We start from the raw sequence: 25,518 nt of genomic DNA, 5'->3' as shown, positions 1-25,518 counted from the left end.
CTTACGTTTCATACTCTGTTGTGCATTCTTATTTTGTGAACCGCTGAGAGTCCTGTGATTGCATGGCACATAAGACTGATCAGTCGATCGGTCACTCTGGAGGAATGGTGGTCACCTGGGGGCTTAGGGGTAGATAGATACCAAGCTAGAAGTCTTGAGGAAGACCTCTGGGCAACATGGAGGCCAGAACGTTCTCAGAGATCATTTCTAGTCTGGGACCATTGTGAGGTAAACACAAGGATGCAGAGGAACAAAAGGAGTGGGGTGGGGTGGGGTGGGGTGGGGTGGGGGGTCGGACTTGCGTTTTTACAGCCCAGCCTTGGCGTTTGGTGGAAAGGCAGCCCTTGGCCTCCGTTCCTGATCTGTGGTCAACGGATGAGTGGAATGGCTGCCCTGACCACATAAGGAATTAGGAAAAGGGGCTTTTACGCTCTGAAGAGTCCCCCAGCGAGGAGTGTTTAAGAACCAGGTTGGCTGACCATTTTGTATTTCAGTGAAGGGCAGGAGTTGGTACCAACTGCTTTTGCCAGAAATGACTAGCTGAGGTGGGAGCCAAGACAAAATGGAAGCAGCGTGGAAGAACTCGATACAGCGTTTGATCTCTGTGAAACCGAAGCCAGGGGCTGGAAAGCAGATCTGCAGCCTTTCTCTTTCTGGGTAGGGTTAGTCAGATTGGCAGCACATCCCGCCTTATTCTTGGCAGAACATCAGTTTGGGAAGCTTCCCTTTTACATGCCTTCAGTAAGCTGCATGAGGAAATATTCAGGTTCTGGGCCCTCAGCTTTAGGAGCAGCTCATCCAAGATATTCTGAATCGCCTCCTGCTTTGACATGTTGTTTTCTCTTCCAAGGTTGGTCGGTTTGAAATTAACCTCATCAGTCCAGATACTAAATCAGTTGTGTTGGAGAAGAACTTCAAAGACATCTCCTCATGTTCTCAGGTAAGAAGTACAACCGAAATCCCACCTGGGAGAAATAGACCAGGCAGCTTTTGAACAGCCTACATTTCGAAAACCCAGTGAGTGTGGGCAGGCTGGATGACCTTGGCTTCATTCTTGTTTCCTTGTTTTAGCTGTGGGATTTGGCATACGCTGGCAAACGTAGCTGTTTATGGAATAGGAGTCCCAATTTTGGGGAGTGGGCAGGGTGCGCTTGGAATTTGGGAAGGGTATTGTGGGCTATCTCGTAGATGACTGCCAAGATGAGGGTTGCTTTCACAAAAGGGGCCAGCCACCAAACACTCCTTCCTGAGCTGCACACAGGTGAGATGCTACCTCCTCCTTCTTGGCCAGCGGGCCTACTTGCAAGCAAGGCTGTGGCTGGCCGGCGTTTGGCCTTTTCATTAGACTGTCTCCAGTGCCCAGAGGTGATACCGAAGGCTGGCACTTGGCAGGATGCCTTTTATCCATTTCCTTTGCTTTTAATTACCTTTATCTAAAACCATTTAAGGAACCAACCAAGAAGGGTAATTGTGGGCACCGCTTTGAGAACCGCAGGAAGAGCCAAGATGGGGGTTCAGAGAATCGCTCTGCTGCCATAGTAGAAAAATATCTGTTAAACTGCCTGCGGTTAATGAATTGGCGCTTCCTCATCCCTGGAATTCATTGATATTTTATTATTACATTTATACTTAGCTTCCTGCTTATATAAGCACTCAAAGTGACTTGCAATAAGAAAAACAAAATATAAAACATATCAGTACATTTAAATTCAATACATTTAAATTAAAATTAAAATCAGTGTTTTTAAAATCAATTAACAGAGGACTATTAGAAGAGATGGGCTTTGCCCGTTCTCCTAAACCGTGGGAGGGGGAGTTGAAGTCACCTCCTTGGGGGGAGCCTCCCATCTTGTGTGGCTCATGCAAGAGAAGGCCCTCTCCCGCATATTGGATGAGTGATCTTCTGACCCACTAGGTCCACAGTGAGCCTCTTCTGTTGACCTAATGGGTCATGTACATCATGCAGTCCTAGAACACAGAGGTTAGAAGGACCCTTAGAGAGTAATCATCTCGGCCACTCAGGGCTTTAAAAATGAACAACTGCACCTTCCAATAGGCAGGTGGCACCAGTGTGGATCTCTCTGGGATCCCTTTAGCACTGGTGCAGCAGCCGTCCTGCTCCGTTTCACACTTTTTGTGATTTCTGTACACTTTTCAAGGATAACCCCAGGTAAAGCACATTACAGTAGTCAAGAGTGGTTGTGACCACGGCATGGATAACTTGTTGAGTCCAACCTGCGTAGGAAGGCTCATCCACTAATCGTAGACAACCTCAGCCTCAGGAGGTAGAAGCTGAAAAGAAACCATATGAGCAGGAGAGGGAGCTGCCAAGTTTGTCTTCCTAAATGATTGTCTCAACCCTGGAACCCAAGTCACGGCGGTCTGATTAAACTTTGCCTGCTTTCAGAAAGTTAATTTCCAGCTCAAGTCTTGCTGCAAGGAATTTACACCCAGAAAACTCGCAGCAGGAATAATAAGTTTGGAGAGGCAGAGTTGCAGAGGCAGACTCCATATGGATTGGCAGTGACTGTGCCATCCGTCTCCGATTTGGCTTTCTTCGGATCTGCCTGGTTATGGCTTCCAGCACTAGCCAGAAGGATGGGATCTGACCATATCTGGAAGGTGGTAACGTAGGGGAAGGCTGAGCTTTCACACTAAATCTGCTTAGCTGGGTTGAGCAGCTGTCCTCTACTAGATGACTAGGCCAGAGTTCTCTGTGGCCAGATTTAGAGTTCCTGAAGTGTGCGTGCACATTACCCTCTTCTGTGCTTTTGGACTGAAATAGCAGCACAACTTCAAACGGGTTTCGGGTGGGTGAAGTGCACTGCGCTGGTTCGATTTGGAACAGGAAGGTTCAGTTGTAAAATCTGTGCAAGGCGACGGGCAATGAAACACTAGAAGCACCACATGGCTTATGAAAGGCTGCTGTCACTGTTTCCTTGTTCTCTGGAGAACAGTAAACAAGGCTTACACGTTGTTCTGGGATCTTACAGCTCCCTCTGAGCAGAGAACCGATGGAGCAGCTATGCTGGGCCTTAGATGTTAGTCCTTCTATAGACATCTCCCCTTCCCGTGTCGTTGACATCCAACCCTGCCTCGTGCTCCTAGGAAGAGCAAAGAGATTTGCCAGAGCCTAAACCGGGGCTTTTAGATGGACAGACGAAGGAAACCTTTGGCAGCCCCTGCTTGGCAGGTCTACTCAGAAGTCAGTCCCATCGTCTGACTCCCAGGAAAGGAGGCACGGTTTTTCCCAAGCTATGTCTTTTGAGTGGCACTCCAAAATATGAGTGGAGCCAGGGCAAGATGTAGAGCTCCTTTCAAGAACATAATTAAAGTGAAACATTTTTAATAGGATTACTCTCCAACCATGTGTTTAATAGCTTTCTCTTTGGGTTACATTAAACATTGCCTTTTGATGATGACTTTTGGAGTGCCATGATGACATTTGGGGGCCATGATGATCAGGGAGCCTCCAGTTATGTCTAGTGGGTAGAATTGTCTCTTGTCTTCTCACTGCTTCAAGAGGAGGGGGGGGACCTGATTTCCTTTTTGCCTGAGATTGTTTTAGCTGGAGGAGAAAGCTGTAGCAGAACATCACAAGTAAGCCTCCTTAAAGTCAAACTCGTTTCCTCACAGACGCGTCCCTACAATTCCCTCAGAAAGTATGTATGGGAGAGGTTTTCTGGTGCCCAGGGCTTCCAGGTGGTGTCCTGACCTGGTCAAACCTGATCTGACCCTGCTTAGCCTCCCAGCCTAGAGAGAGTCATCCAGGTGCTGTTCATGGCTGAGACTGGTTCAAATTCAGGCAAATGCCCACAGTCAGGTGTGGTTAAAGGTTTACCTTGCTGGAGAGAAGCAAGTGGCACCATTTCTGCAAATTTCCTCACACAAAGTAGAAGAATGTGTTACCGGGGGGGGGGGGGGGAGGGGGAGCAAAGGACTTTGTGGCTTGCAAAGGCTGCTTTGGGGGCGTCTGTGAGGCTGGAAGTCCACATGTATACCGTGAAGAGGAGCAGTCTTTTGTGGCTGTGGGAAGAGAGGCCTCTCCGCCTGGGCTATCCTGCTGTTGCCTCTCATCTAACATCCCAGAGATGCCCTCGACCACGCACAAAAACTCACGAAAGTAGAAAAAGGACCCTGATTATACTCTGCTAGGTGGCTTTAATCACGGCTTCTTTAATTTGCTTGAACTAAATGTTCACGATGATGTGTTCCATTTTTCTACTTCCTTCCCTCTAGGGCATAAAACACATTGATCATTTTGGTTTTATTTGTCGGGAATCCACTGAGCCTGGAATAAATCAGTATGCTTGCTATGTGTTCCAGTGTGCAAGTGAATCTCTGGTAAGTCAAACTCTTTAAAATACCATTTGTATTGTCTGATGACGCAGAACTGGGAGAAGAAAATGAGATAGCACTTCTTTCTGCTTCTGGAACCACGTGATGCTTGGGTAGACTCGCTTGCTTGCTCAGCTGGAACTGGTTCATACCAGAGAAAGAAATATCACAAATTCTTTCCAGTCGCAAATTTGTACGGGCCGAACCAGCCTCCCACAATGGTTGTCCAGTTTCTACCTGAAAAGTAGTAATGAGACCAACGAGATGGTTAATTAGTCCCATTAAGACATTTCTCCTAATTCAGCTGGAATTTACCATCCTGTAATTTAGTCTGGTGGCTGCAGCTCCTTCCGTGCCTGCTGTGTGTCTTCCTTCCATCAAGCGTTGGAGGAGGCTGCTCCCCTCTAGGACTTCCCAGTCTTTTCCCACTGAATTTATTTTTATGCCATTGACCATCTTCATGCTGTCTGCTGAACCCACTCCAATGGTATTCAGTTTAAAGAACTCCAAATGTCAGTGCAGAATCAAGCAGAAGAATTATTTCTGGGACTTGGAGTTGTATTCCTCATAATGCCACCTAAAATCCCACCAGCCTTTTTGCTGCCTTGAAGTTGGCTTGTGCTCAGCCATGACCTCGAGATCCTTCTAATCCCTAGACCGCATTCCCTTTCCACATTCTACTGCAGTGATTTCCAGAGCAGGGCTGGTAGATGTGAAGGTGACTCTGGTGGAGGCCAGATGTTAAATTCTTAACCTTTCCTGCTGTGGTGTTATCACAGAGGGAATGTGGATGTAGGATGCCTCAACTGAAAGAAGAAGCCATTGCTAAAACGTTGGACATCCTGGGCGAGGTGGAGGATGTGAATGAGAGACTGAACAAGTTTCTCCATATTCTCCAAGGACACCCACTGGGGATGACTTTGCATTTCAGCTGGATTATGTTTTGCTGTACTGAGGCTAATGGCTGCTTGCTATGGGAGCTCTTAGTTCTCTCTGGAGTTAAAGATTCAGGACAGACTTCAGAACTGAGACATTGGAAGTTTTTATTTCAATGTCGGGCGGCCAGAAGTCAGCTTCAGACAATTTCACCTTGGGCTCGATAGCTCACCGTGTTTAGACAGAGCCCTGACCGAGATCATTCTCTGCCCCTTGGGCCTAGGCGGAGAATGGTTACGAGCCCTTGCAGAGGGTGATTTCAGAAGCAGAAATGATGCGGCTTCTGAACGCTTAACAGACTTTATCTGCAGTGGCAGATAAAGAAGGGGCTCTCCCTCTTCCCTGCAAACGTTTGCCATCAGAAACAGAAGAAGGGCTGCCAAATCTTTTCAAAGAAGCAGAAGGTTCAGAGCCAAGTTGGTTTTTACTGTAGCTTCCTGTCTTGTTGACGTGCCTTCCAGACTCTTGGAGGGCTTTCTTCAATAGCTCCATCTGTTCATCTGCCGTTCAGGCCTGAAATGGATTTGAATCTGTATGCCAGTGACTCACAACCTCTGACCCTTGTTTCCACAGAGCATGTGAAGTTAGGCCCCCCTAGAGTGGGGGACTGTGGGAATCTTGTGTGCTGGACCAAGCCAGGACCGGTGTCTGGGGACATAAAGGCAAGAGGTCCTCAGCTGGTTGCTAATGGGCTGGGAGTTTGCCTCCCATCATCTTCAGCCGCAGGACTCCAGCAGTGCCTCCAAGAGTTTGACTGACTGGAAGACTAGGAAACGGGACTTCTGGCAGTCAAAGAGCTATGTGCTCCAGCCGCAGGCTGTTTACTTGGAGCTCCTCGGAGCGCCTTCTTTGCAGGCCAGATAATGCGCAGAGCGCTGAATGTGATCTGGTTTTCAATGGAAGCTCCATTGAAATCCATGGGAACTCAGCCCACTTCATGGCCCCAGCAGCAGAATGGTTGCCCAGTCTATTGTTCCCCTTCCGTTGGCTGGTTTGGGAGCCTGGCTGAACCTGGGAAAAATGCTCTTCCTGGTCTTAAAAACCCACAGGTTTAATTTTTAAATTCTCTTTCCAGGTGGACGAGGTGATGCTGACTCTGAAGCAAGCCTTTAGCACGGCTGCAGCCCTGCAGAGCGCCAAGACCCAGGTCAAGCTATGTGAGGCCTGCCCAATGCACGCCCTGCACAAGCTGTGTGAAAGGATCGAAGGTGGCCAGTTCTAAACCATGGATGCTTGCCTAGTCTGAAGGAGATGCGGGGCAGTGGGCCTTCGCGTAACCTGTCCAGCACGCTTGCCCCCCCCCCCGGTCTATTGCTGCTCATTTGTATGATCAGGCACAAGCACAGTCACAGACAGGAAGCCTTTGTGGACCCCATAAATGCAGAAAGAAAGGGCGTGCTCCTGCTCTCTTAGCAAAATGAAGGGATGTCTTTGGTTCCAGATGTGTTTGGGTTCAGCATCTGGAAGAGCATCCTCTCACTGTCGCAGCAACAGAGCAAAGAGGTTGTGTGCCAGATTATCTCATAGTGTCCACCTAGAAGGACATCTTGCAAGACCAGACCAGACCTACCTAGCCCAGCTCATGTTTCAGTCTGGGCTTCATCTGAGGCTGCTAGCTAGTTGTGTTAATTAATTAAAGAACAGCATTACAAGTATATTATATATTTCTGTGAGTTGCTTTTACAACTTTCAAAGTTGAAGGCAACAAATCGGGGTGGCAGGTTCATGGAGGAGCGATCTAACTTCATTGAAAGACCTCTTTGCTCTTTTGCCATGTTGGTGAAGGACCGGGCCATCAGTTTTCTCTAACCAAGAGGCCCCAGATGACTTCCTTTCTCCTCTCCCGGTTCTGACATGTGGACCAGAACCATGCAAATCTTCCAAATGCAGCCATGCCACCCGCTTAATGCAAGGACTTTCATGTTTGTTCTTACGTTTAGTTATCCTCAGCATGTCATTCTTCTGAGCCTTGACTTTGTGTGAAGGGAAGGTTATCTCTTGCAGCCTTCGGAAATGTTTGCAGACTCCTTGTCTGCTGATTCTTTTCTCTTAGAGAGCGAGCAGAAACGTTCCTTACTGATCAGCTGAGGGCGATGGGCCTCGGTGGATTTCTGTTTATCACTCTCCTTTGCTAGAAGTGTGCGAATAGCCCTTAATTCAGTGGGAGAGATGCCTGTTAGTCACAGGGGCAACATCTCCCCTGCGTGGGGAGCAGGTGTCGGTGGTAAAAAGCGACTGTGTCGTAGGAACGTTGCTGATGACCATGGGGCAGAAATGTTTGCCTCCCTCTGCTTACCTTTCCTCCTACGATTACCAGTGTTTACTTCAATGAGCACGCGTTGGGTTGCGAGCCCCCTCTGGCGGGCGAAGCCACGAAGCCAGGGAGGCTCTGTGAAGCCAAGCGCTGAGGGCGGCAGGGCCCCCTCCCGCCCGTTTCCTGCTGGGGCGGGGCGGAGGCCGAAAGGGGCTGTGCTGCGCTCTTCGGCGAACCACGTTGGCAGAAGGGACTGACTAGCTCCCTTGGCTTCCGAAGAGGACAGCCTGGCGTTCTCAGGGCTGAAAGGATGTGAAGCCGGTGCCGCCTTCTCCTCCTCAGAGAGCGCGAACATAAAATACAGTCTGTTAGCGAGAGGATGCCAGAGCGTTCAAAGTTAAGATAGGTTCAAATCCCTCGCAAGCTTCTGAAGACTTTGCTCCGTTTCAGCTGCGGATGCTGAAAGATACTCGAAAGGACTGGGACAGAGGCGCCCCTGTCAGATAGTGGTAAGGACCCTGGGTGGGTTCACTTGTTGTGCGCAAATGTCGCAAAGAGCCTCTTATTCCGACCCAGTGACTGGAATGAGGACATGTGCTTACTGATGGTGCTCTGAGCACGGCAGCACTCTGAAGGACCAGCACTGTCCCCTCCCTCAGATTTTGGAAACACTCCCCAAATGCTTAAGGTACGGGCTGAAACTCAGAGTGCGCCTTGGCCAGGACGGTGCCCGTGAAACAAGCAGGTTTAGCTCACGGTGTGCGTCTCTGTGGGCGTCCAACTGTAGTTTTAGATGGAGCAGCTTGATTAAGATATGAAGCACTTATTTATTCTCGCCTCCTCTCTTGACTGAGACCCCTTTTTGTTTTATTATATTTTTAGAGAAGGTAGAAAAGGGGTAGGGCTTGTAAAAGTGGTGACTTTAAAGATAAAAAGTGGAGTGCCTGTGTGCGGGTGGAGTCTCCTTAGGACGCGTTCAGCGGAGGGGGCTGCCTCCCCGGGGGCTTCTGGAGCACAGCCTCTTCACTTCCAGAGTTCACTGCCAGTGGTGCAGGATGGCTCTACAAAGTTCTTCCCACCTTCCTCCCCCGCTTCAGGAGGGCAGGGGCCACATGGCTTAGCGCAGGTCCCGCCTAACCCCAACCCGTGACCCTCACTCACACGCAACGGCCATCGCTAACTGTGCCCTTGGCAGCAAATGGACCTGGAGAGAAAGGGGAGAGGGCTGGGCTGGGCTGGGCTGGGCTGGGCTTCCTCCAAGCGGCCCTGTGGGAGGAAGGGGGGAAGCAGAGCTCTGGCGGGAGGGGTCTCAGGGCCAGGTGGGGAGATCAAGGGAACGTTTGCCGACTCAGAGGGATGCCGGGTAGCCAGGAGGCGAGGGCGTCGGCGGGCAGAGCGAGGCGTCGGGGGCTGACCGGGGCCGTGTGGAAGGAAGCGCCTGGCGTACTTCAGCAGCCACACTTGAGCCAAGTCCTGTTGAGTCCAGCTGTCTTTCTGGCTGCGGGGAAGGGGGCGGGAGGGCTGCCCGTGAGTGAAACTTCTGCCCAACGACCTTCTTTCCATCTTTCTTCAAAGGTCTTTATCCACCAAGAGCCAAACTTGTAATCCAGAGACACCTGTCCTCTCTCAGCGACAACGAACAGGCTGATATCTTTGAGCGCGTTCAGGTAATAAGTGACCCTGTTCCCATTGGGGTGTGGTGGCAGGGCCGATCTCTACCCTGGAGCCCCCGAGGATCAGAAGCGCATTTCGGTATTTCTCTCTCTCAGCAACACCCCCCCCCCCCAAATTGAAAGGTTATGGTGTTGTAGCATATCTGGTTTTATTCAGAAGCAATTGTATCATTATAAATACAGCAAGACTTGAATTACCTTTCTGCTGTGTGCTGTTTTAGGGAGATGATGGCCATAAATAAGAAAATTCGAATTAAACTGAGTTTGCTATACGCCCATTCTTGCATGGGAATGTCTTTAATGGTTCTTAAAGAGCAATGAAATTATTTCTTTTTGAAACACTGGTATATCTGGATGCAAAACAGAGCAGGGTAGATGTCAGGAGTAACCTCTCCTTCTCCCCCCCGTGGCAGAAAATGAAGCCGATCAGTGACCAGGAAGAAAACGAGCTGTTGATTTTCCACCTGCGCCGCTTGTGCGAGGCGAAGCAAAAGACGCATGTCCATGTTGACGAGGCCCCGGTGGTGAGCCCTGGAGCCGTTTCATTGTCCTCACGGCTTCCCTTCTGCTTCCGAGGAGACTCATCTGGAAACAGATGATGTTGCAATGATCCGGATCGAATTCCGGCGGGCAAAGAAATTGCCTGTGACCGTGGCCGGCACTGTCCTTCTTGGTTAACGTCACTGCTGGGGAGCACGAGGTTCTCCTGAACCTAGAAAGGCTTTCGCCGTCCCAGTCGCATTTGCTTTAAATTGAGTAGCTAAATAACTAAGAGCCAGTTCTGCATTCCTGTAAACCTGACGTTGCATCTAAATTGATGACTCTGCAAAAAACCAGGGCTTGCATTTGAAATGGGGGGGAAACGGCTGGACAAAACAGTGTTTTATCTCTGTCTAAAACCCAACCCAACCCTGTCCCTGACAGCTTCCTGTATTTGTTATTCTTCTGTTTGGAATCAGTTTGACGGTTGCACGTTTCGGATTTCTTCAGTTGCGTGTGTTGATATGACGGTTTATCTTCCTAACAGCAGAACGCGTCTAACAGTACAATTCCAGAGAACACCACCAGCAGTGGAAGGTTCACACTTGATATCCTGAAAAACAAGGCCAAGAAATCTTTAACCAGCTCTCTCGAGAACATCTTCTCAAGGGTGAGATAAAGTGCTCGGACGGAATACGTGGTCGATCAAGTCATCTTACACTGTTTTCTTTTTAAAATTAGTTTCTTTGTGGGGAGTGAGGAAGCAGGTGACTTGTCAAATACTTTACCGCACTCCCCTCCCAAAACTAAAATTCTCACGGCATCCTAGAGAGTGTTAATTACTCAGTTCCCTTCGAAATGACGACCGCGGAATTTAGCTTTAATTTCATTGTGACAGCTGTTGTACGTTGGAAGGGCATGACTTAGCACTGTATACAGGTCTGTGAAAAGGTATTTTTCCAAATACTGTACACCAGGCGCTGTGGCCATTTGTTTTTAAATGGATCTCCAAGAAGGGAGAGTCCCCAGGCTTACGAAAAGTCAGACTTCACAAGGAGCTGCTGGGCTGCCGGGCTGCATCACTGCCCCGTTGTGAATTGCTTTGAAGGATACTGCCTCGGAGGGGCCTCCTCCCAGTGCAGGGACCCCAGAATGCAGGCAGTGGGCGCAACCGAGCGGTCTCTGTGTTTTGCAGGGGGCTAGCCGAACGCGTGGCCGTCTGGGGAGCACGGATAGCTTTGAAAGGTGCAACCATCTCACTTCTGACAAAGTGAGTACCAAGTGGGCGGGAGGACCAAGGGTAGAAACCGTTGCAGAAGAACAGAAGGCATTCTTTTAATCATTCTTGTGTTTATTTTTTTCGAACGTTAAAGGGAGCAACTAAGAGGGTAGTGAACTTTGAAAACCCTGTGCTTTCTCTTGTATGAACAGAAAAAGTTTCCTCTGCTCAGCACCGCAGTAGGGGTGTGTCTGAGTGGGGGTGCTGTGCTGTCCCTGAAGGGACTCTCTTTTAAACCTGGCTTGTGCTAAGAAAAGTCATGGCACACGTTCCACTTATTTCCTGTTTTAAATGCTCTCTGGGTGGCTCCTACAATAGGGATTGTTCCCCCCTCCCCCCGGGACGTAAAGGCAGGGCTGTTCGCATGGTTTTCAATGACCCTGTTGGGTTGCCCGATGCAGCTGGGACAAGGCAGGGAAATCCTGTCCACGACAGATGCAGGAACGGAGCCAAGGGGCCAGTGTTGGTGAGGACGTGGCCTTCCTCCTCCTGCTCTTCCTCCTTCCCCAAAGGAAGTCAGATGCTCCTCTAGTAACGTTTGGGCTCCCTCAGCTGTGGTGGAGCGTTGGCTGCATTCTCCAGAGGGGGCTGCCCCTTCTGCGAGCAAAGAGGTGGGCATGTTTTGCCACTCGCCTGCCTTTGTGCAGGAAGACCGCCTCTCCTCTGTGCGTGGGAGATGCGCAGAAGGTGCGGGGCGCTGGGACGGTGCCTGACCCCTGTCTGTGGCTTCCTGTCGTAGGAGTGCTCCTCTGGAGACTCTCCGCCCTCCACCCCTCCAGCTTCTCCCGTCGCCTTGGCCGGGCACCCCTTCCCCGAAGAGGATTCCGACTCACCCCAGTTCAGAAGACGCGCCCATACCTTTAGCCACCCGCCCTCCGCCTCCAAGAAGAGGATCACTTTCCAGGATGGACGGTCCCAGAGCGCCAGGTCGCCTCTCTTGAGGCAGAGCTCCGTCGAGCAGAGCAGGTGAGTCGGGCTGGGGGCAGGAGGGGCCTTGGCAGCCGCCCGGGCTTCCTTCAGAGCGGGCGCTCGCTGGCTGCCCAACGGGGAGGCCTCCCAAGGTTCTTGGCTCCGGGATGCCAGTTCCGCCTTCGGATGCGCAGGGGCTTGAAGCTGGGGTGAAGTGGTTGTAACAGACTTTAAGGAACCAGGTGTACACTTCTAATCATAGTCATATGTGCCACCCGACTCCCAGCAGGTATACTGATAGGGGTACATTTCAGCCTCCGCATAGCAATGATGCCTGAGGGTACAAAGTTGGTCACTGAGTCCTGTGCACTCAGACAGGCGTGAATAGTTTGAAATGGATGGAAAGATGTCATCTCCAAGATTCTACCTATTTAAATTCAGTCATGGAGAACTTTAGATAAGGCAAAGGAACAATTTCTCAAGAGGCTTGTTTTGTTTGAAATTGTATAGCTTAGTCCAGACTTGGATTCGATTCTGTTTTATTTGTGGCACAAGATCTTTATTCTGGTTTCTTCAAAGGCTGCTCCAGCATTAAAAGGGAAAAGAAGCATTTAAAAGCTATTGGTGCTGTATTAAGGAAAAAGAAACATTTAAAGCATGAATCCATGAACATCATAACCAAAAGAAAATTTGGAGCAAAACTGGGAATGTTGGAGGTTATGATCAGCACGTTTAAAAGGCCAATATTCAGAAGTTAAAAGTCGAGGAAGAAAAGTGGGCAGGTGGAACTCAGGGGAGATCTTGTGGAACCCAACTGTCCTCAGCTATTCAGTCCCAAACTGCAGGTATTTAAACATTATTTCCAGCATCTCAGATCGGTCTGTGAATGAAATTGGAACCAGCGAGGGCTGAATCATTTCAGAACGGTGTGCTCAGAACAAAGGGGGCTTTTTGCCAGCTCTCTGGCTGCAGATGCAACTTCTGAATGCCTTCAAATACTGCTCCATGTGAGGAAACTTGGCAGGAGTTTAATCCCTGCCTTGTTGACACACCCTTTGGCTTCCACAAGATCCAGAGGTGTTGACTCCTTGTAGGTTCTTGTGAACTTGTGGTCTTCTCTGAGAGTCTCTCTCAGTGATCTCAGTGGGACTGATTTCTGAGTGCAGAGAGTCCTTCAAGGCTTTGTCAGCTGAAAACCTGGACATTTTTGATACTTAACTCTAGACCTCAAGAGGTCACAAATCTATGACAAAAAAAGCAGGGTTGTCCCTGAAACTGCAGAATCTCCTCCCTTGTGCATAACGTTGCCAGGCTGAATTATCTGTCAAGGAGGCTCTACCGTGGGCAGGGTTGGTGAGAGAGCACATGGGGAGCGTGTGAGTCAGACACACCACACCTTCCAGGACCAAAAGTAATTTACCAGACAGATCCAGAGCAACCTTGGAGGAGTGGAGATAACTCACGGGATGGATGGAGGAACGTCCCTAGCCTGGGCTTTTTACCCCTTATTTGTAGGGTCAAGAGATAAACATTTCCTGGGCATTACTGCTCCGGCAGTCTGTTCTGATTTGCCTTTTCCCCTGTTGAAGCAACTGACATAACCACTCGTGGAAAAGGTCTACGCAGGCCAAATGGATAACAAGGCAGTTCTGAAAGTCCTGCTGCCTGGGCCCAGCTGACTCAACTCTAACACGGGGTCCTCTTTAGTCACGTGTGTGTGTGTGTGTGTCTGTGTGTGTCTGTCTCCAAGACCGTAGTGTGAAAAAGCTTTCTTGGGCTCCCCCTCTGATAGCCGTCTCGCCATTCAAGGAGGAGGAGTTCAGCCAGCTCCGACTTCTCTCCAAATGGCGTTTTGTCTGCTTCTGAGGGAGTAAGTGCTTTAGGCCAACTGTAGATTTCACTCCTTTGTAATGCTGTTTTCAGAACAGTAGAGAAATCAGTTTATTAGAAGCGCGATGGCTTTGTCAGTGTCTGGCCTCTCTGCTTTGTTTACATTTTCTCAAGCTCACACTACAGTCTTGCAGCGAAACAGGAAACCGGAGCAATGATGGGGTTAGTCCAACGGACACCGTTTATTTCTTTTTCTTTGTCCCTGCAAAGCTGTGCTCTTGCTCGTGCAGCCAGTTTCCTAATTAGAGCAGCAACTCCATGCCATATGTTGCTTTTCCATGTGCTGATTTTCTGGCATGTAAACAGTTCCACCCTGGAATTGCCTAGCAGTCGGGGCTAAGAAACCCCCAAACGCTCCATTTTAAAAGTGGAAATAAATCTATTGCTCCCCCCCTCTTTTTTTTTTACCAAAAAACTCACCATATTTTTTTTTTTTTTGCAGAAAGAATTAAAACTTTGGTGAAATACTTGTTCAGAGAAATTGTGTAAATACGATTAGAATTAAATGACTTCATTGTCCTGCAGAATGCGACTGAGTGCTGTGCGTTCTTTCTTGCTCAGGAACGCTCTCCCTGCACTCGGCCAAACAAAACAACACCACAAAACCCCAGACAAAATATTATTGGCTTGATTGGAACCAGGCTGTGAGTGTGTGTGTGCGTGTGCATAAATCACCGTAGAACGGCTGAATCCGCAACACGCGCAGTCTCGCAGGTAGTGGCTCTGTGCTAAGTAATCCCATTGTCGAGGGGCTGAACATCCCCGTGCAGGGCGCTCATCTGACGGCCCCCCACTGGCTGCGAGGGAACCTCCCCGAAAGAGGGCCCAGATTCCGGGTGGCTTTTCTTAGCTCGTGCGCCCTGCCGAGGGGAGGCGGGGGATCTCAGGGGGAAGCCACTCACGGACCGGACCGCATGTTAGCCATTTGGGGTCAGCCCTCTGGCTGCGCTCCGGTGCCATGCCCGCCCTCTTACGTTTAGCAAGATCTCGTAGAGTAGATTCAGCGCTAATTTGCAGGCTGTCTTGGGGACGATGCCCAGCCGTAAGTCTGGGTGAGCTCTGGCCTTTCGTGCGGTGGATGTGGGGGGGAGGCTGGGCCTCCTTTAAAAGGCTAGCCTGGGACTGACTGGCTGTCCTTTCTCTTATTGCCCGCTGCCAGGCTGGCAGTTGCCCAACGTGTCCGCAGCGAGAGTGAGTCTTCCGTGCCGCCCAGGCTCCCTCCTTCTTTCTCTGCCCCTTCTTTCCTGAAAAGCTTGTACCAGAGCTCTGGAAAGCCGGCTCCTCTGCCTGAAGGTGAACCCCCCCGGAGGTGAGAGCGCCGCCGCTGCCCGCCCCGCTGCATTTCCACCCGTCTGGCTTGCCAGCACAGCATTGGCTGCTCAGGACACATCTCACGAGAACCTCTGCCTGATGCACTCCGTGGACATGTGGCTTCAGAGCTGCAGGCATAGACGGGCTTAACTCTGGCACCGGCTGTCGCGCGGCTGCCACTTTGGTTCAAATCAACATTGCCAACCCAGAGAGTGAGAAGTCATGGGGCTCTGTCTAGAGTTCCTGATTCCTCCGATTGCAGACGTGGGGTTCCTTGCTAAAACCACCCCATAAGGCTTTGCTGCATCCCCGATGCCCTCCTTGTCCCCCCACTCGTCCTGGACGTGGGCAAGGAGGGAGTTTCGATCCTTCGGTGGTTTGGGATCGGGGAGGCAATTTGGCAGGATTCCTGATAGCTGTTCCACAGCCAATTTGAGACAGTGTTGCTTAATGGTGAATGAAAACCTGCCATAGTTTGTAAAATTGCCTGAACTTGAAAAAAGCTACCTGAGAATAGCTTCAGTTCACACCACTGCTGGTTAATGTAAAAGTTTTTACAATTCAGGTTTTTTTAAGGTGGGCAACACTGGCAATGTTGATCCTCTCAGTGGTCATTCCACTAATGAGCATTTCTGTATTTTGCTGTGTGACAAAGTATGATTAATGTTGGCATGTTTTTGTTTTTTTAAAAAAGCTGCAAACTGAGTAGCACAATTTCAGCCACCTGCAGCAACGCCTTGGGGTGCGCTCCGGGCAAAGTTTCTCGTTTTCACAGTGCACTCTTTAACTGGCCAGCTTATCCAGGCTGCCCCATTCAGGACGCCATGGGGCAGTTCAGGGAAGTTTTTATTTGGAGGCGGAGGGTGATGCAGCACTACAGAGTCACTGATCTTCCCTTTCCTCAGGCTTGGAGGAAGAAAATATTCTTGCTATGGCTGAGCAAGGGTCTGCTGGAGTCTCCACTCCATTCAGTGCCTCCATCTTTTTAAAAAAAGCGGTTTCACTGTCTTGTTGCTCATGAACGCAGCTATGTTGCAGAGCCTCAAACGGACAGGAGCTCCCCAGTTCTTAGACTTCTGTGTCATTCCTGGGGTGCGTAGTGACCTTTATTGTGCCAACACTGAAGTTCAAGGAACAAGAATTAAAGATGTATGACATTCAGTCTGTTGCTCTGCTTTTAGCCACATTACTTTATGAGTTGAGATGCAAGCCCGCCTCTAGCGTTTGCACTCAACATTTTTGACTTCATAGAAATTCCATACGATTAAAGTTCTAACATAGCTTGATCTACCTTCCCTTGCATTGACATCTGCGAACACTCTTTAGTCTAGATGAAGACTTAAGGCATTGTTTGTTTAATCTTGATGAGAGCCACAGCAGTCACGGTGTTCCCTTCCAGTAGACTTTTCCTTCCTTGGTTGTGCTCTAGAACATTAAAAATGTTTCTGCAGATTTCAGGGAGAAGCTGTCTGAATACTGCACCCGACAGCAGGCGCTTAAAAGAGCTGTTTTCTCATATCGGAGGTGGAAGGGAGGATGCTGCTCCTTAAATGGCTCTCGCTGATTCCAGGGGCCAGAAAAATATGCCGTTTTGTGCATGACTGCGAGGAGTTAATCAGCAGATTTTAAGAAAGGAGGTGAAGATCTGCTTTAGGAGCTTCACCACCTCCTAAACGTTTTGGTTCTTGTGAATGGCCACGCCAAGGACTATGGAGGTTACTTTGAAACCTCAGTACTGGTTCTCACGTACGTCAGATCCATAGTTTCTAATTTGGGAAGGCAGAACAGTCCCTTCACTTTAGCTTCAGACCTCCAGCTTAATTCTGTAGAGCAGTGTTTCTCAACCTTGGCAACGTTAAGATGGGTGGACTTCAACTCCCAGAATTTCCCAGCCAGCATGCTGGCTGGGGAATTCTGGGAGTTGAAGTCCACCCATCTTAACGTTGCCAAGGTTGAGAAACACTGCTGTAGCACCTTGAGAAGCCCCACGGAGTGCCCAGGGCTGTTCACTGGGGCAGCGCAGGGCCTGGGGTCCCGCTTGGAAGAGGGGCTTGGACTGCACAGAGAGGGTTCTGCTGCACCTTCCCGGGAGCATGGAGGAGCTGAAAAGCAGAGCCCTCTTGCATCCTTGGGAGCAGCTCTTCCAAACTAAGTGCAAAGCCCCACACGCAGCCTTTGATCCGTCCTGTCTGGGAGGACAAAGCTTGGAGTCACACGATGTTTGCAATTTGCAACAGCCTTGAGTAGTTGGACTCGCTAACGCTTGACGCCCACCTAAGTTTTGAACTAAAGGTCCGTGCGTTCCTCTGTGGCTTTAGGATGATCACAAAAGGTGCACACGCGTGATTCTCCTGCAGCTTGACCCAGTGCAAGGGGATGAGGCAGATCTCCAAACCAGCCAGGTGGTGAAGTAAAGCTGGTGCTAACTTGGCAGCTTGGGGAGAAATGTTTTCATTTCATGTGCTTGTGAATAATTCTCCTTACATCAAGTTCAGTGAATATGTGTGTGCCGTTTTTCTCCAATGCATGTGCACGTTTTGGTTTTCTGACTAATTTCAGAGGGTGCCGGCTAAGGCCTGGGTCTGATGCCTTAATTTAATGCATTTCTTTCAAGGAAAAGAGAAGTTGAACTGAAAGCAGATTCAAATTCAGAGTAGAGAATGCAAATGTTAATACTGGGCATCAGCATAAAGATTTCTCTTGGGTCAGCTGGATCCAATTAGGAGCGTTCCCGTTACACACAGAAAGATGACAACATAATTTGGGGTGTCAGTCGTGAAACGTGGCTGCAAAGGTCTTTGGGGGGTGGCAGGAAATCCCACTTTGTTTTTGGAGAAGCTCAGTGTGAAGTTCATAAACAGGAAGAAGGAAGAGGCTTTGTAAGTATTGTATATTTTTGATAACGAAGTTCTGTAGAAATCTCCCCCTTGGGAGTTGGCAGGTAGGAATACAGTACATGCTCTTACAGCAGGGTCTCGTAGCTGTCTGAGATAAAGCAGGGCTAATGCTCTGGAAATTCCTTGTGCCTCTTACGTACCTGCGCAAGGATAAAGATGCAAACGGGTCGTGCCGATGGATGAGCCGTGTGGTAGTCAAAGACAATTGTAATTACTATCATAATGCATTAATGGTTTTGCTGTCTTATTTAATACTGATTTTTTAAAAAATGATCCAGATTCCCAAAAGCAGGAATGTTTTGCATTACGTTAAAAAGTATTAAGACTTTTTTGTATTGCTGGAGGAAAAATGAGAATGATTAAACTGTAAACATATTTAACTTCCAGGAGAGCTGATCTGAATGCTTGTTTGAATTATAGCTTCAGGGGTAATTTAAAACCAAATGTTGATACTGCTAATTCTCTTTTTGGAAGTTTGCTGTTTGTAACCTTTTTAGGACTCGTGGGCTGTTTGCATTTTTTGGCTAAACCATTTCTTTGGCTGTTAAAGATTTAAACTTTTATGAGATAGTTGGACTTCAAATAGTTGTAACTGCAGGAGAGGCAGATTTTTAAGACGGTTGTTTAGCAATAGTTAATTGCTTTATTCTTAATCATATATTTATTTATGTTCTGCATTTCCCTTGAGAAAGGAGGAGAAAGAGAAAGGCTACCTTTTAAATTACCAAAGAAGGTGTTTCTCTTCTTATGCTTTCTTGCAGTTTACTTTAAAAGAGAAAATGCTGTGCTTCAGACTCATGTATTCCTCCTCCTTTTTAACTCATTAGTTAAGATCACTTCCTTTTTTAGTTTTGGTCTGGGACCTATTTATAGGAAGTGTGTTAGCTCTAGTACTGAAAAATGAAATGCTGTGTTTGTGTATATACTAATTTCAAGTACATGAAGTTGTGCTAAAGTACTGAAAAAACAAAATACTTGCCGTTTCCAAAGCTAAAATTTGGCCTGAAATAGGATCACCTGTATTTTAATTTAAATATATATTTCATCTTATGGCAGGTTTTCTTAGAGGAAGGACAATGGATAGAAGAGAGAACTTCCTGCCAGAACCTGATTTTACAGGTGGCATTTGGAGGCTGGCTAAGGGAGAAATAGGTTGGACGGTGCCCTGGCCCGTAAACGCTAAGAATTTAGTAGAGTTCTTCATAGTAGTCTCAGCAGCTGGCTGACCTTGTCTGGGTTCAGGCACTGAGCAGAGATGGACATGGTTAGGGCCTGGGTGGAAGAAGGCCCCAGAGTATCTGAGCTATAGGCTGGACTGAGAGTTGAGGAGAACACCATGGAAGAGCGCAGTGGCAAACCGCTCTCCATCCCAAACTGCTTGGGCGTGTTCCTATGGTCACCAGCTTCACTTCTACATCAGAGGTGAGCGAGTGTGTCATGACGTGGCACACAAGCAGAAGCATGTTAGCAGAAAACATCTAAAGCAGGTGTTTGTTTAGACTTCAAACATCTTTTAAAAACCCCTCCCAAAGGAGGAAGAGCACCCCCTAATTCTCATCCATCCCACTTTGATTCCAGCGTCGTTCCACCATCAGCCACACGCGTTTCAGTTGGTCTCAGCTGCCCAAACAATCCGGGAGGTGCGGTTCCTTTCACAGGCGCCCACAGTGTGCCCATTTCCCCCTTTTTGTGCATTGGTGGAAAAGGTACAAAGGAAAAGTAAGGTTTTTTTGGGGAGGGGGTTCTCTTTCATCCTTGAGGCCACCTTTACCTTGTGTTTGTTGATCAATAAAAAATGGGTAGAGACTGCAAAAACTGGTAACTGCAGAAATAGCAAAACCTTGATTTTTTTTATTTAACGTCCTGCATCCCCAATGATTTTTGGAGATTTCACATGCTTATTTTGAGCCCCCCCTTCATTAATGGTGCCTGACCTGTCTCATGTAGCTTCCTTTATGTAAAAGGATGAGGCCATCGCCAGTGTAAGAGCCTCAGGGTGGGCGGACAGGAGGGATGGGTGAGAAATCACCCCAGATTTGGTAGCGTCTCTGGAGGTTTTCTCCCTAATTGCAGTGCCATCTTCCGTCTTCAGTATCGCCAGCAGGCCATTAGTGCATTTTCACTAATTCCAGGGTTCGGGGACTCGAGGGAGCCTGGCATGTGGTTTCCCAGGGGTACGGAAAGGTTTCTGGCTCTGAAGGGGGCGGCAAGCATGTTTTTCTCATAGTTGCCATGGGGAGGCGCTCTTGGGCCCCGGTGAGTCCAGGGCCCCGACTGGAAGCCCTGGGAAGCCCTGATTCTGGTGGTAGGAAGCAACCCTGGGTGCGTAAAGGTTCCTGGTGGCTTTGGATGGGCCACGGCTAAGCGCTCGCCCGAAGGACTGCTTTCAGTGACCTGCGTTTCTTCATCCTGGTCCTTCCTACAGCGATGTGGAGAAGAGGAAGAGGACTTCCTCCGTGTGCAGCAGCGATTCCGTAAAGGCTGGCGGGCTCGCCCTGGCCCCCCGTCGGATCTCCTGGCGGCAGAGGATCTTCCTGAGGGTGGCATCGCCCGTGAAGAAATCCCCGTCAGCAATGCAACTGCAAGGTCTGTGCCGACTTGGGGAAAACGATTCAGGCAGCGCCTGCTGGGTTTCCTTTTCTCTTTCAAAGATGGCTGTCTCTTGGATATTAACATCTAGGTCCCAAATGGAAGTGTTCTTCCATTAATTAGCCTCCTGGATGTTGATTAGCTGGCTACCTTGGTGTAAGCTGCCGGCCTAAGTGCACGACTGACTTCTTCTAATGCGCTGTTTCAGAGGTGACCACTTAGTGGTCCTCGCCAAAGTGATGCAATGAATGGTAGTTTCTTCCCTTCATAAGGCCAGGGACTTTCTGCCGAAGACTGGGCCTTCAGCTCTCCAGGACCTCGGTAGGCAGCGCCACGGTCCAAGAAACAGCACAGGTCTGTGGGTCAGCCGTTCACAATCTCTCTTCCGGCGTTTTAATATTGTTTGAAAGCGAGGAAGGTGATACTCTTTAGGATTGGTTGTACTTAAAATTTCAAAAGTCAAAATTTCAAAACTCACTTGGGAGTCAAAATTCCTAACCATTATTTAGATCAAATACATTCAATTATGTGCCAGTCATCAAGTATCTCGAAGGGGAAATAAGAAGTTGAGATGAATGTTCAGCTTTTAAGATTGGGATCTTTTCTTGCTGTCAAGATGCTTTCGTCACCCAATTAAGTTGTTGTAGCTAATTGCAGGTTCTTTTAGATGGTATGTTTATGTAAGAGATGATAATATTATATACTATACTGTATTAACATTATTACTTCTAGCCTTTTCCTGGGGCATGGGCAGTTGCCAATCATTCGTGTAAAGTTTTGAGTAGCTTCTAGATTAAGGAATGGCGAGAGAGTAGCTTCTCTGCAGCTTTGACATAATAAGGTCCAGCACACGCTAAACCTCTTCCAGGCATGATGTAAATATTCTTTTTTCTGCTTACAATACCTGCTCGAATGCACCTGGAACTGTTCTGGCTTTGGCTTAGCAGGAAATGTTAGCACCATCTAAACTCAGCTGCTTTTAGATTTACTTCTGGACTGACCCGCAGAGAATGGATAAATGCTTGTTCTGTGTTTCTTGCTAAAATGTAAAGCATGGGAGAATTTATGTCTGTCCCTTTTCTGTGGTAATAAAGGAAAAACGGTCACTGTCTGCATTTCTGCTGCACGTGCCCATAATCGCATTGACCCCACAGCTTCTGCCAGCAGAAGGTCCTAACAGCTGTTTGGATGCTATATTGAAAGGGGGCCCTAGTTTGGCACTTGGCCTCCCATGAACACATACCTCTGAATGGCTGTTGGCCAGGAGAGAAAGGTTTGTGCTCTTTGATTTTATTTCCAGCTACTTCAGAGCCTGAATTATGATAAATAAAGGATCCTGCTACAGACCTCTTCAGGCACAATTATAAATCCCTTTTGCATGGTTGACTGGATCTGTTGGTTCAGCAGCACTACAGAAGAGTCAAGAACATCCCTTAATGTCCGGCATGCGATAAGTGTGGCTGGGTGTTAAAATGCATTGTCTGTGTCAGTACCAATTGGGGGTGCCAAGGGTGAGAGAGTGGCTCCTTCTTGCATGAAAAATCAGTATTGCATGGCAAGAAACTCTGCGTTTGGGGTCAAAAAAATCCAGAATAACAAAATCTGAACTCCAGAATACTGTAATGCGTATTCTTCCTCTCTTCCGTTTTCTGAACAGGATACAGTTTTGCTGGTTTGGGGCACAGGGTTGAAGGTTGTGTATTGCACGGCATTAGGGACTTTGCAGCATAAACCGAATTCCAGAAGGTGTTCGTTCGGGTCTCTGCCCTGTGGGTCAAGGGGCTGGGGTAGGGGAAGAGTAGCACCAGGGTAACAGGGGTGGATATGACCACCCACCATAATGCACAGTTAGGGTTGGGCTGGCTGCGTTTCTTCAAAGCAGTCCTCAAGTTCAGATGCCCGATCACGTTTATCGAATCCGCAGTTCACCGAGCGGTTCTTTCCAGATGGGTGCGATGGAAACGAATTGTTGCCGTTGTCCCCGCTTCCGCCGTCGTTTGACGAAGCTCCCCTGGTTTCCATGTTGCAAAATGAGGATGCCCAAGATAAGGCTGGAGAGAAGAAGAACTCGGAGGAGCTGCAGAGCCTGTGGAGAAAAGCGATCCATCAGCAAATCCTGCTCCTCCGGATGGAGAAGGAGAACCAGAAGCTGGAAGGTGGGTGCAGGCTGCAGACCAGCAGGGGCGGGCAGAGGACTTTCCGGTGGCGTTTGAGGACTTACGTTCTGCCTCTCCATATACGTATTTTAGAGTAACTCATTAAATGCAGATACAAGAATCACAAACCCATCCTGCTGTTTTGGCATGGCAGTTGGATCGGGCTGGGTCTGAGTTTCCTGCAGGAGTTCAGCACCTCAAAATTGTTCTTTTGTTCTCCTGTCGTCTTTTAATTACATTCCTATTTGAGAGATCAGTCCCCGCTCTTCTTTATTCCTTCAACTTGAGGGGACTTACTGCTGCCCTCCCTCCCTCCCACCAGACACCGCTCATTTGCTTCCTCTTCCTCCCACAGTTATTTCTGAACGTGGAGCAGATGTTTAGTTTAGTGGTGGGCAGGCCAGCGTGGGCAGAAGAGGGTCCTGCGGCCGCTCCTGCGGTCTTTGCCATCAGTGCCAAGCAGGGGAAGGCGCCAGAGGCAGCTTTTAGGCGCTCTTCATTTCTTCAGGGAGACAGAGACCAGCCGCGTGGTTTGAGGACAAGCCTTAATGTCATCTGTCTGAGGACGTTGAGCGATGATGGATGGAAGAAACTCTGCTCAGGTTTCTTACCCTCCTTTGCTTAGAATAAAGTGAGGAGAAAACAGGAACATATGTTGCCACGCAGAGGTTGGCCTGCCTTAGGACGTGGTCTCCAGGAACTTCCCACATGCACCTGGCCCCACTCCCACCCCAGCCAAACCCTGATTTGGAACTGGTTCATCTGCTTATTATAATTCAGACTTGGTCATCGAGAGGAAGGAGGAAACGGATGGCCACCATTGCTGGTAGTTTCGTACCTGCAGCAGGAGGAGAAGAGATGGAAGCAGGGCGGCTGCAGCGCTCTGAACTCTCTCCAGCTCTCCCAGGGGCCAGAGGGGGCCTGCCCCTTCCCCAGACTCCGATGTCCCCAGAAGCCAGGTCCACATAGGTTACCCTGGAACAAACCCTGGAGAAACTCTGCTCAGCACAAGTTCAGCTTGACCACGGGATAACGTGAGGTCCCGCTTTGGGCCTCACACTCGCCTAAGCGTGGGGCTTGGCTGCCTCGTGTGCTGGGCAGCTCGATTGTAGAGCCCCCGATCCCCTCTGCTGCAGAAGTGGGGTTTCCTTTTATTTCGCCTTTACTGTCTCGCTTGAACGCCCGGGTGATGCATTGGGTGAAATGCCATTTAACTGATGTCGAGGGAGGTCTGTGTAAAATAAAGCACAGAATATGTTCGGGGAATGAAGAGTGTTCTAATCGGTGGGTATTATGAACTAAAAAGCATGAAGCAATTTATTTTCTTCCCCCGTGATAAATGTGAAAGGGTGAAAATGAGAAAATAACAAAGAGCGGCGGTGGGAATTCTGCCTGAGTGAGATTTTGACTCCTGGGCATTTCAGCTGCTTGTTGACGGCTAGCAGGGCCATTTCCTTGGCAGCTGTTGCTCAGGGCAAACCAAAGGGCTGCAGGGGGGGAACATAAAAGTTTTGCAGCTGGGCAGATGTTTCTCTCCCCCCCCATCTAAGCTGTTCTTCTGTAACCTAATCGTTCTTAATGAAATAGATTAACCACCTTTAACACTTCCTGTTCTTCCTAATGCTGTCGAGGAGTTTGAGTGATGCTTTGTTTTACAGAAGGTGAGATGCACGGCTTCCCTGTTTCCCCACCCCTGTCTGCACTTGGGTTCGCACACTGACACACACACTACACCTGCATGTTCAGGGTTTGGGAGGTTGATTGTTTTTTTAAAGATCTCTGTCTGAGTTGCGTCAACATCTGAAACATCAGTGCAGAAAACAAGCCAACAGCTATTTCGGTCTCCTCGAAAGGGTACAGAGTTGGGCCCAAGGCTGCTCGGTCTGTCTAACCACTGCTAGGAACAGGGTCCACATGATTCCTTTCTGGAAAAGTCTGCCCTGGTTCCCAGCTGCTTCCTGGGCACCACTTAAGGGGGCTGCTGACCTGGTTTGGGGCCCGAGTGCCCAAGAAAGCACCTCTCCATTCTGGACCTGCCTGCCTGTCCCAAGTAACAGGAGAGACTCCTTAAAGGTCCATCCTCCTGCCACGGGGAGAGGGCCCTCTCCTGCCTTGTCCCCAGGCAAAGGAATCCTTCCTTCAGGAGCTGCACTTAACACAGAGAGACACGCACACCATGTTTAGGAAATCTAAGAAGGAAACCAGTGGTCCAGAAGAAGACTTGGAAATGGAAGTTTAGGTTCCAATGTTTTGTTGGTAAAAGCTTAACACGTTTCCTGACATTGTAATTGACCAGGCTTCAGAATTCCTTTGGCTGGGCAGGATATCCACTGTTTCCTGCTTATTAGCATTGTTACTGGAGTGTTAAATCGAGGCCTTCGGAGTTGAAAAGGTATTCTGAAGGACCCAGAAAGCTCCTTTCGTGCAAAATCAGATCACTGGGCCTTTTAGCTCAGTATTGAGTGCCACCTGGCAGTTGCCTATGGCACATCGGGGCTTCGGGTGTCCAAAACGAGAGTTCTGCCACTCCACTGCAGCTCTGCGGTTCTTTCCCACCCCACCCCAGCCCACCCACCTCCTGGCTAATCTCAGCTGCCCTTGGGGCTCACCCTCAGTTCTGCCACTGGGCCCCTCAGCTAGCTGTGTAGATAAAAAATGAACTTGACCAGAAGGAGCTTTAGCATAATCTGTTTCCTCCACCCCAGCCCACCCCAAAAGGCTCACTCTGCATTTTTGATTCTGTAGCAACTCAGCCCAACATCCAAGTTGCTTGTTGCACATCAGTGAAGCGGTTGCGACACAAGTA

At 48.9% G+C, this 25,518-nt stretch overlaps 1 protein-coding gene across 5 annotated transcripts in view; it reads left to right on the top strand.

Annotated features, from left to right (window-relative positions):
- The window catches only part of TBC1D4 (TBC1 domain family member 4), a 66,171-nt gene that overhangs the window by 29,054 nt on the left and 11,599 nt on the right, over positions 1-25,518 (top strand). For 2 of the 5 annotated variants that reach the window (XR_015795923.1, XM_088139539.1), the window contains exons 3-13: positions 851-940; positions 4,240-4,344; positions 6,350-6,482; positions 9,104-9,195; positions 9,615-9,725; positions 10,229-10,351; positions 10,877-10,951; positions 11,700-11,926; positions 14,919-15,068; positions 20,393-20,553; positions 22,503-22,712. Coding sequence is in view for 4 of the 5 variants with exons in the window: in XM_088139539.1 (XP_087995665.1) it covers positions 851-940; positions 4,240-4,344; positions 6,350-6,482; positions 9,104-9,195; positions 9,615-9,725; positions 10,229-10,351; positions 10,877-10,951; positions 11,700-11,926; positions 14,919-15,068; positions 20,393-20,553; positions 22,503-22,712 (1,477 nt within the window). In the remaining variant the exon portion in view is untranslated. The remainder of the gene's footprint in view (positions 1-850; positions 941-4,239; positions 4,345-6,349; positions 6,483-9,103; positions 9,196-9,614; positions 9,726-10,228; positions 10,352-10,876; positions 10,952-11,699; positions 11,927-14,918; positions 15,069-20,392; positions 20,554-22,502; positions 22,713-25,518) is intronic. The other 3 variants (XM_088139540.1, XM_088139542.1, XM_088139541.1) reach the window with 3 other exon arrangements.

This window comes from Python bivittatus, unplaced genomic scaffold (assembly GCF_059951505.1).
Source record: "Python bivittatus isolate LINGU-HERP-01145 unplaced genomic scaffold, Pbiv_v1 ctg000210_np1212, whole genome shotgun sequence".
NCBI classification, from domain to species: domain Eukaryota; kingdom Metazoa; phylum Chordata; class Lepidosauria; order Squamata; family Pythonidae; genus Python; species Python bivittatus.
Note: the sequence above shows the minus strand (reverse complement) of the source record. Positions and strands in the feature narration are given on the sequence as shown.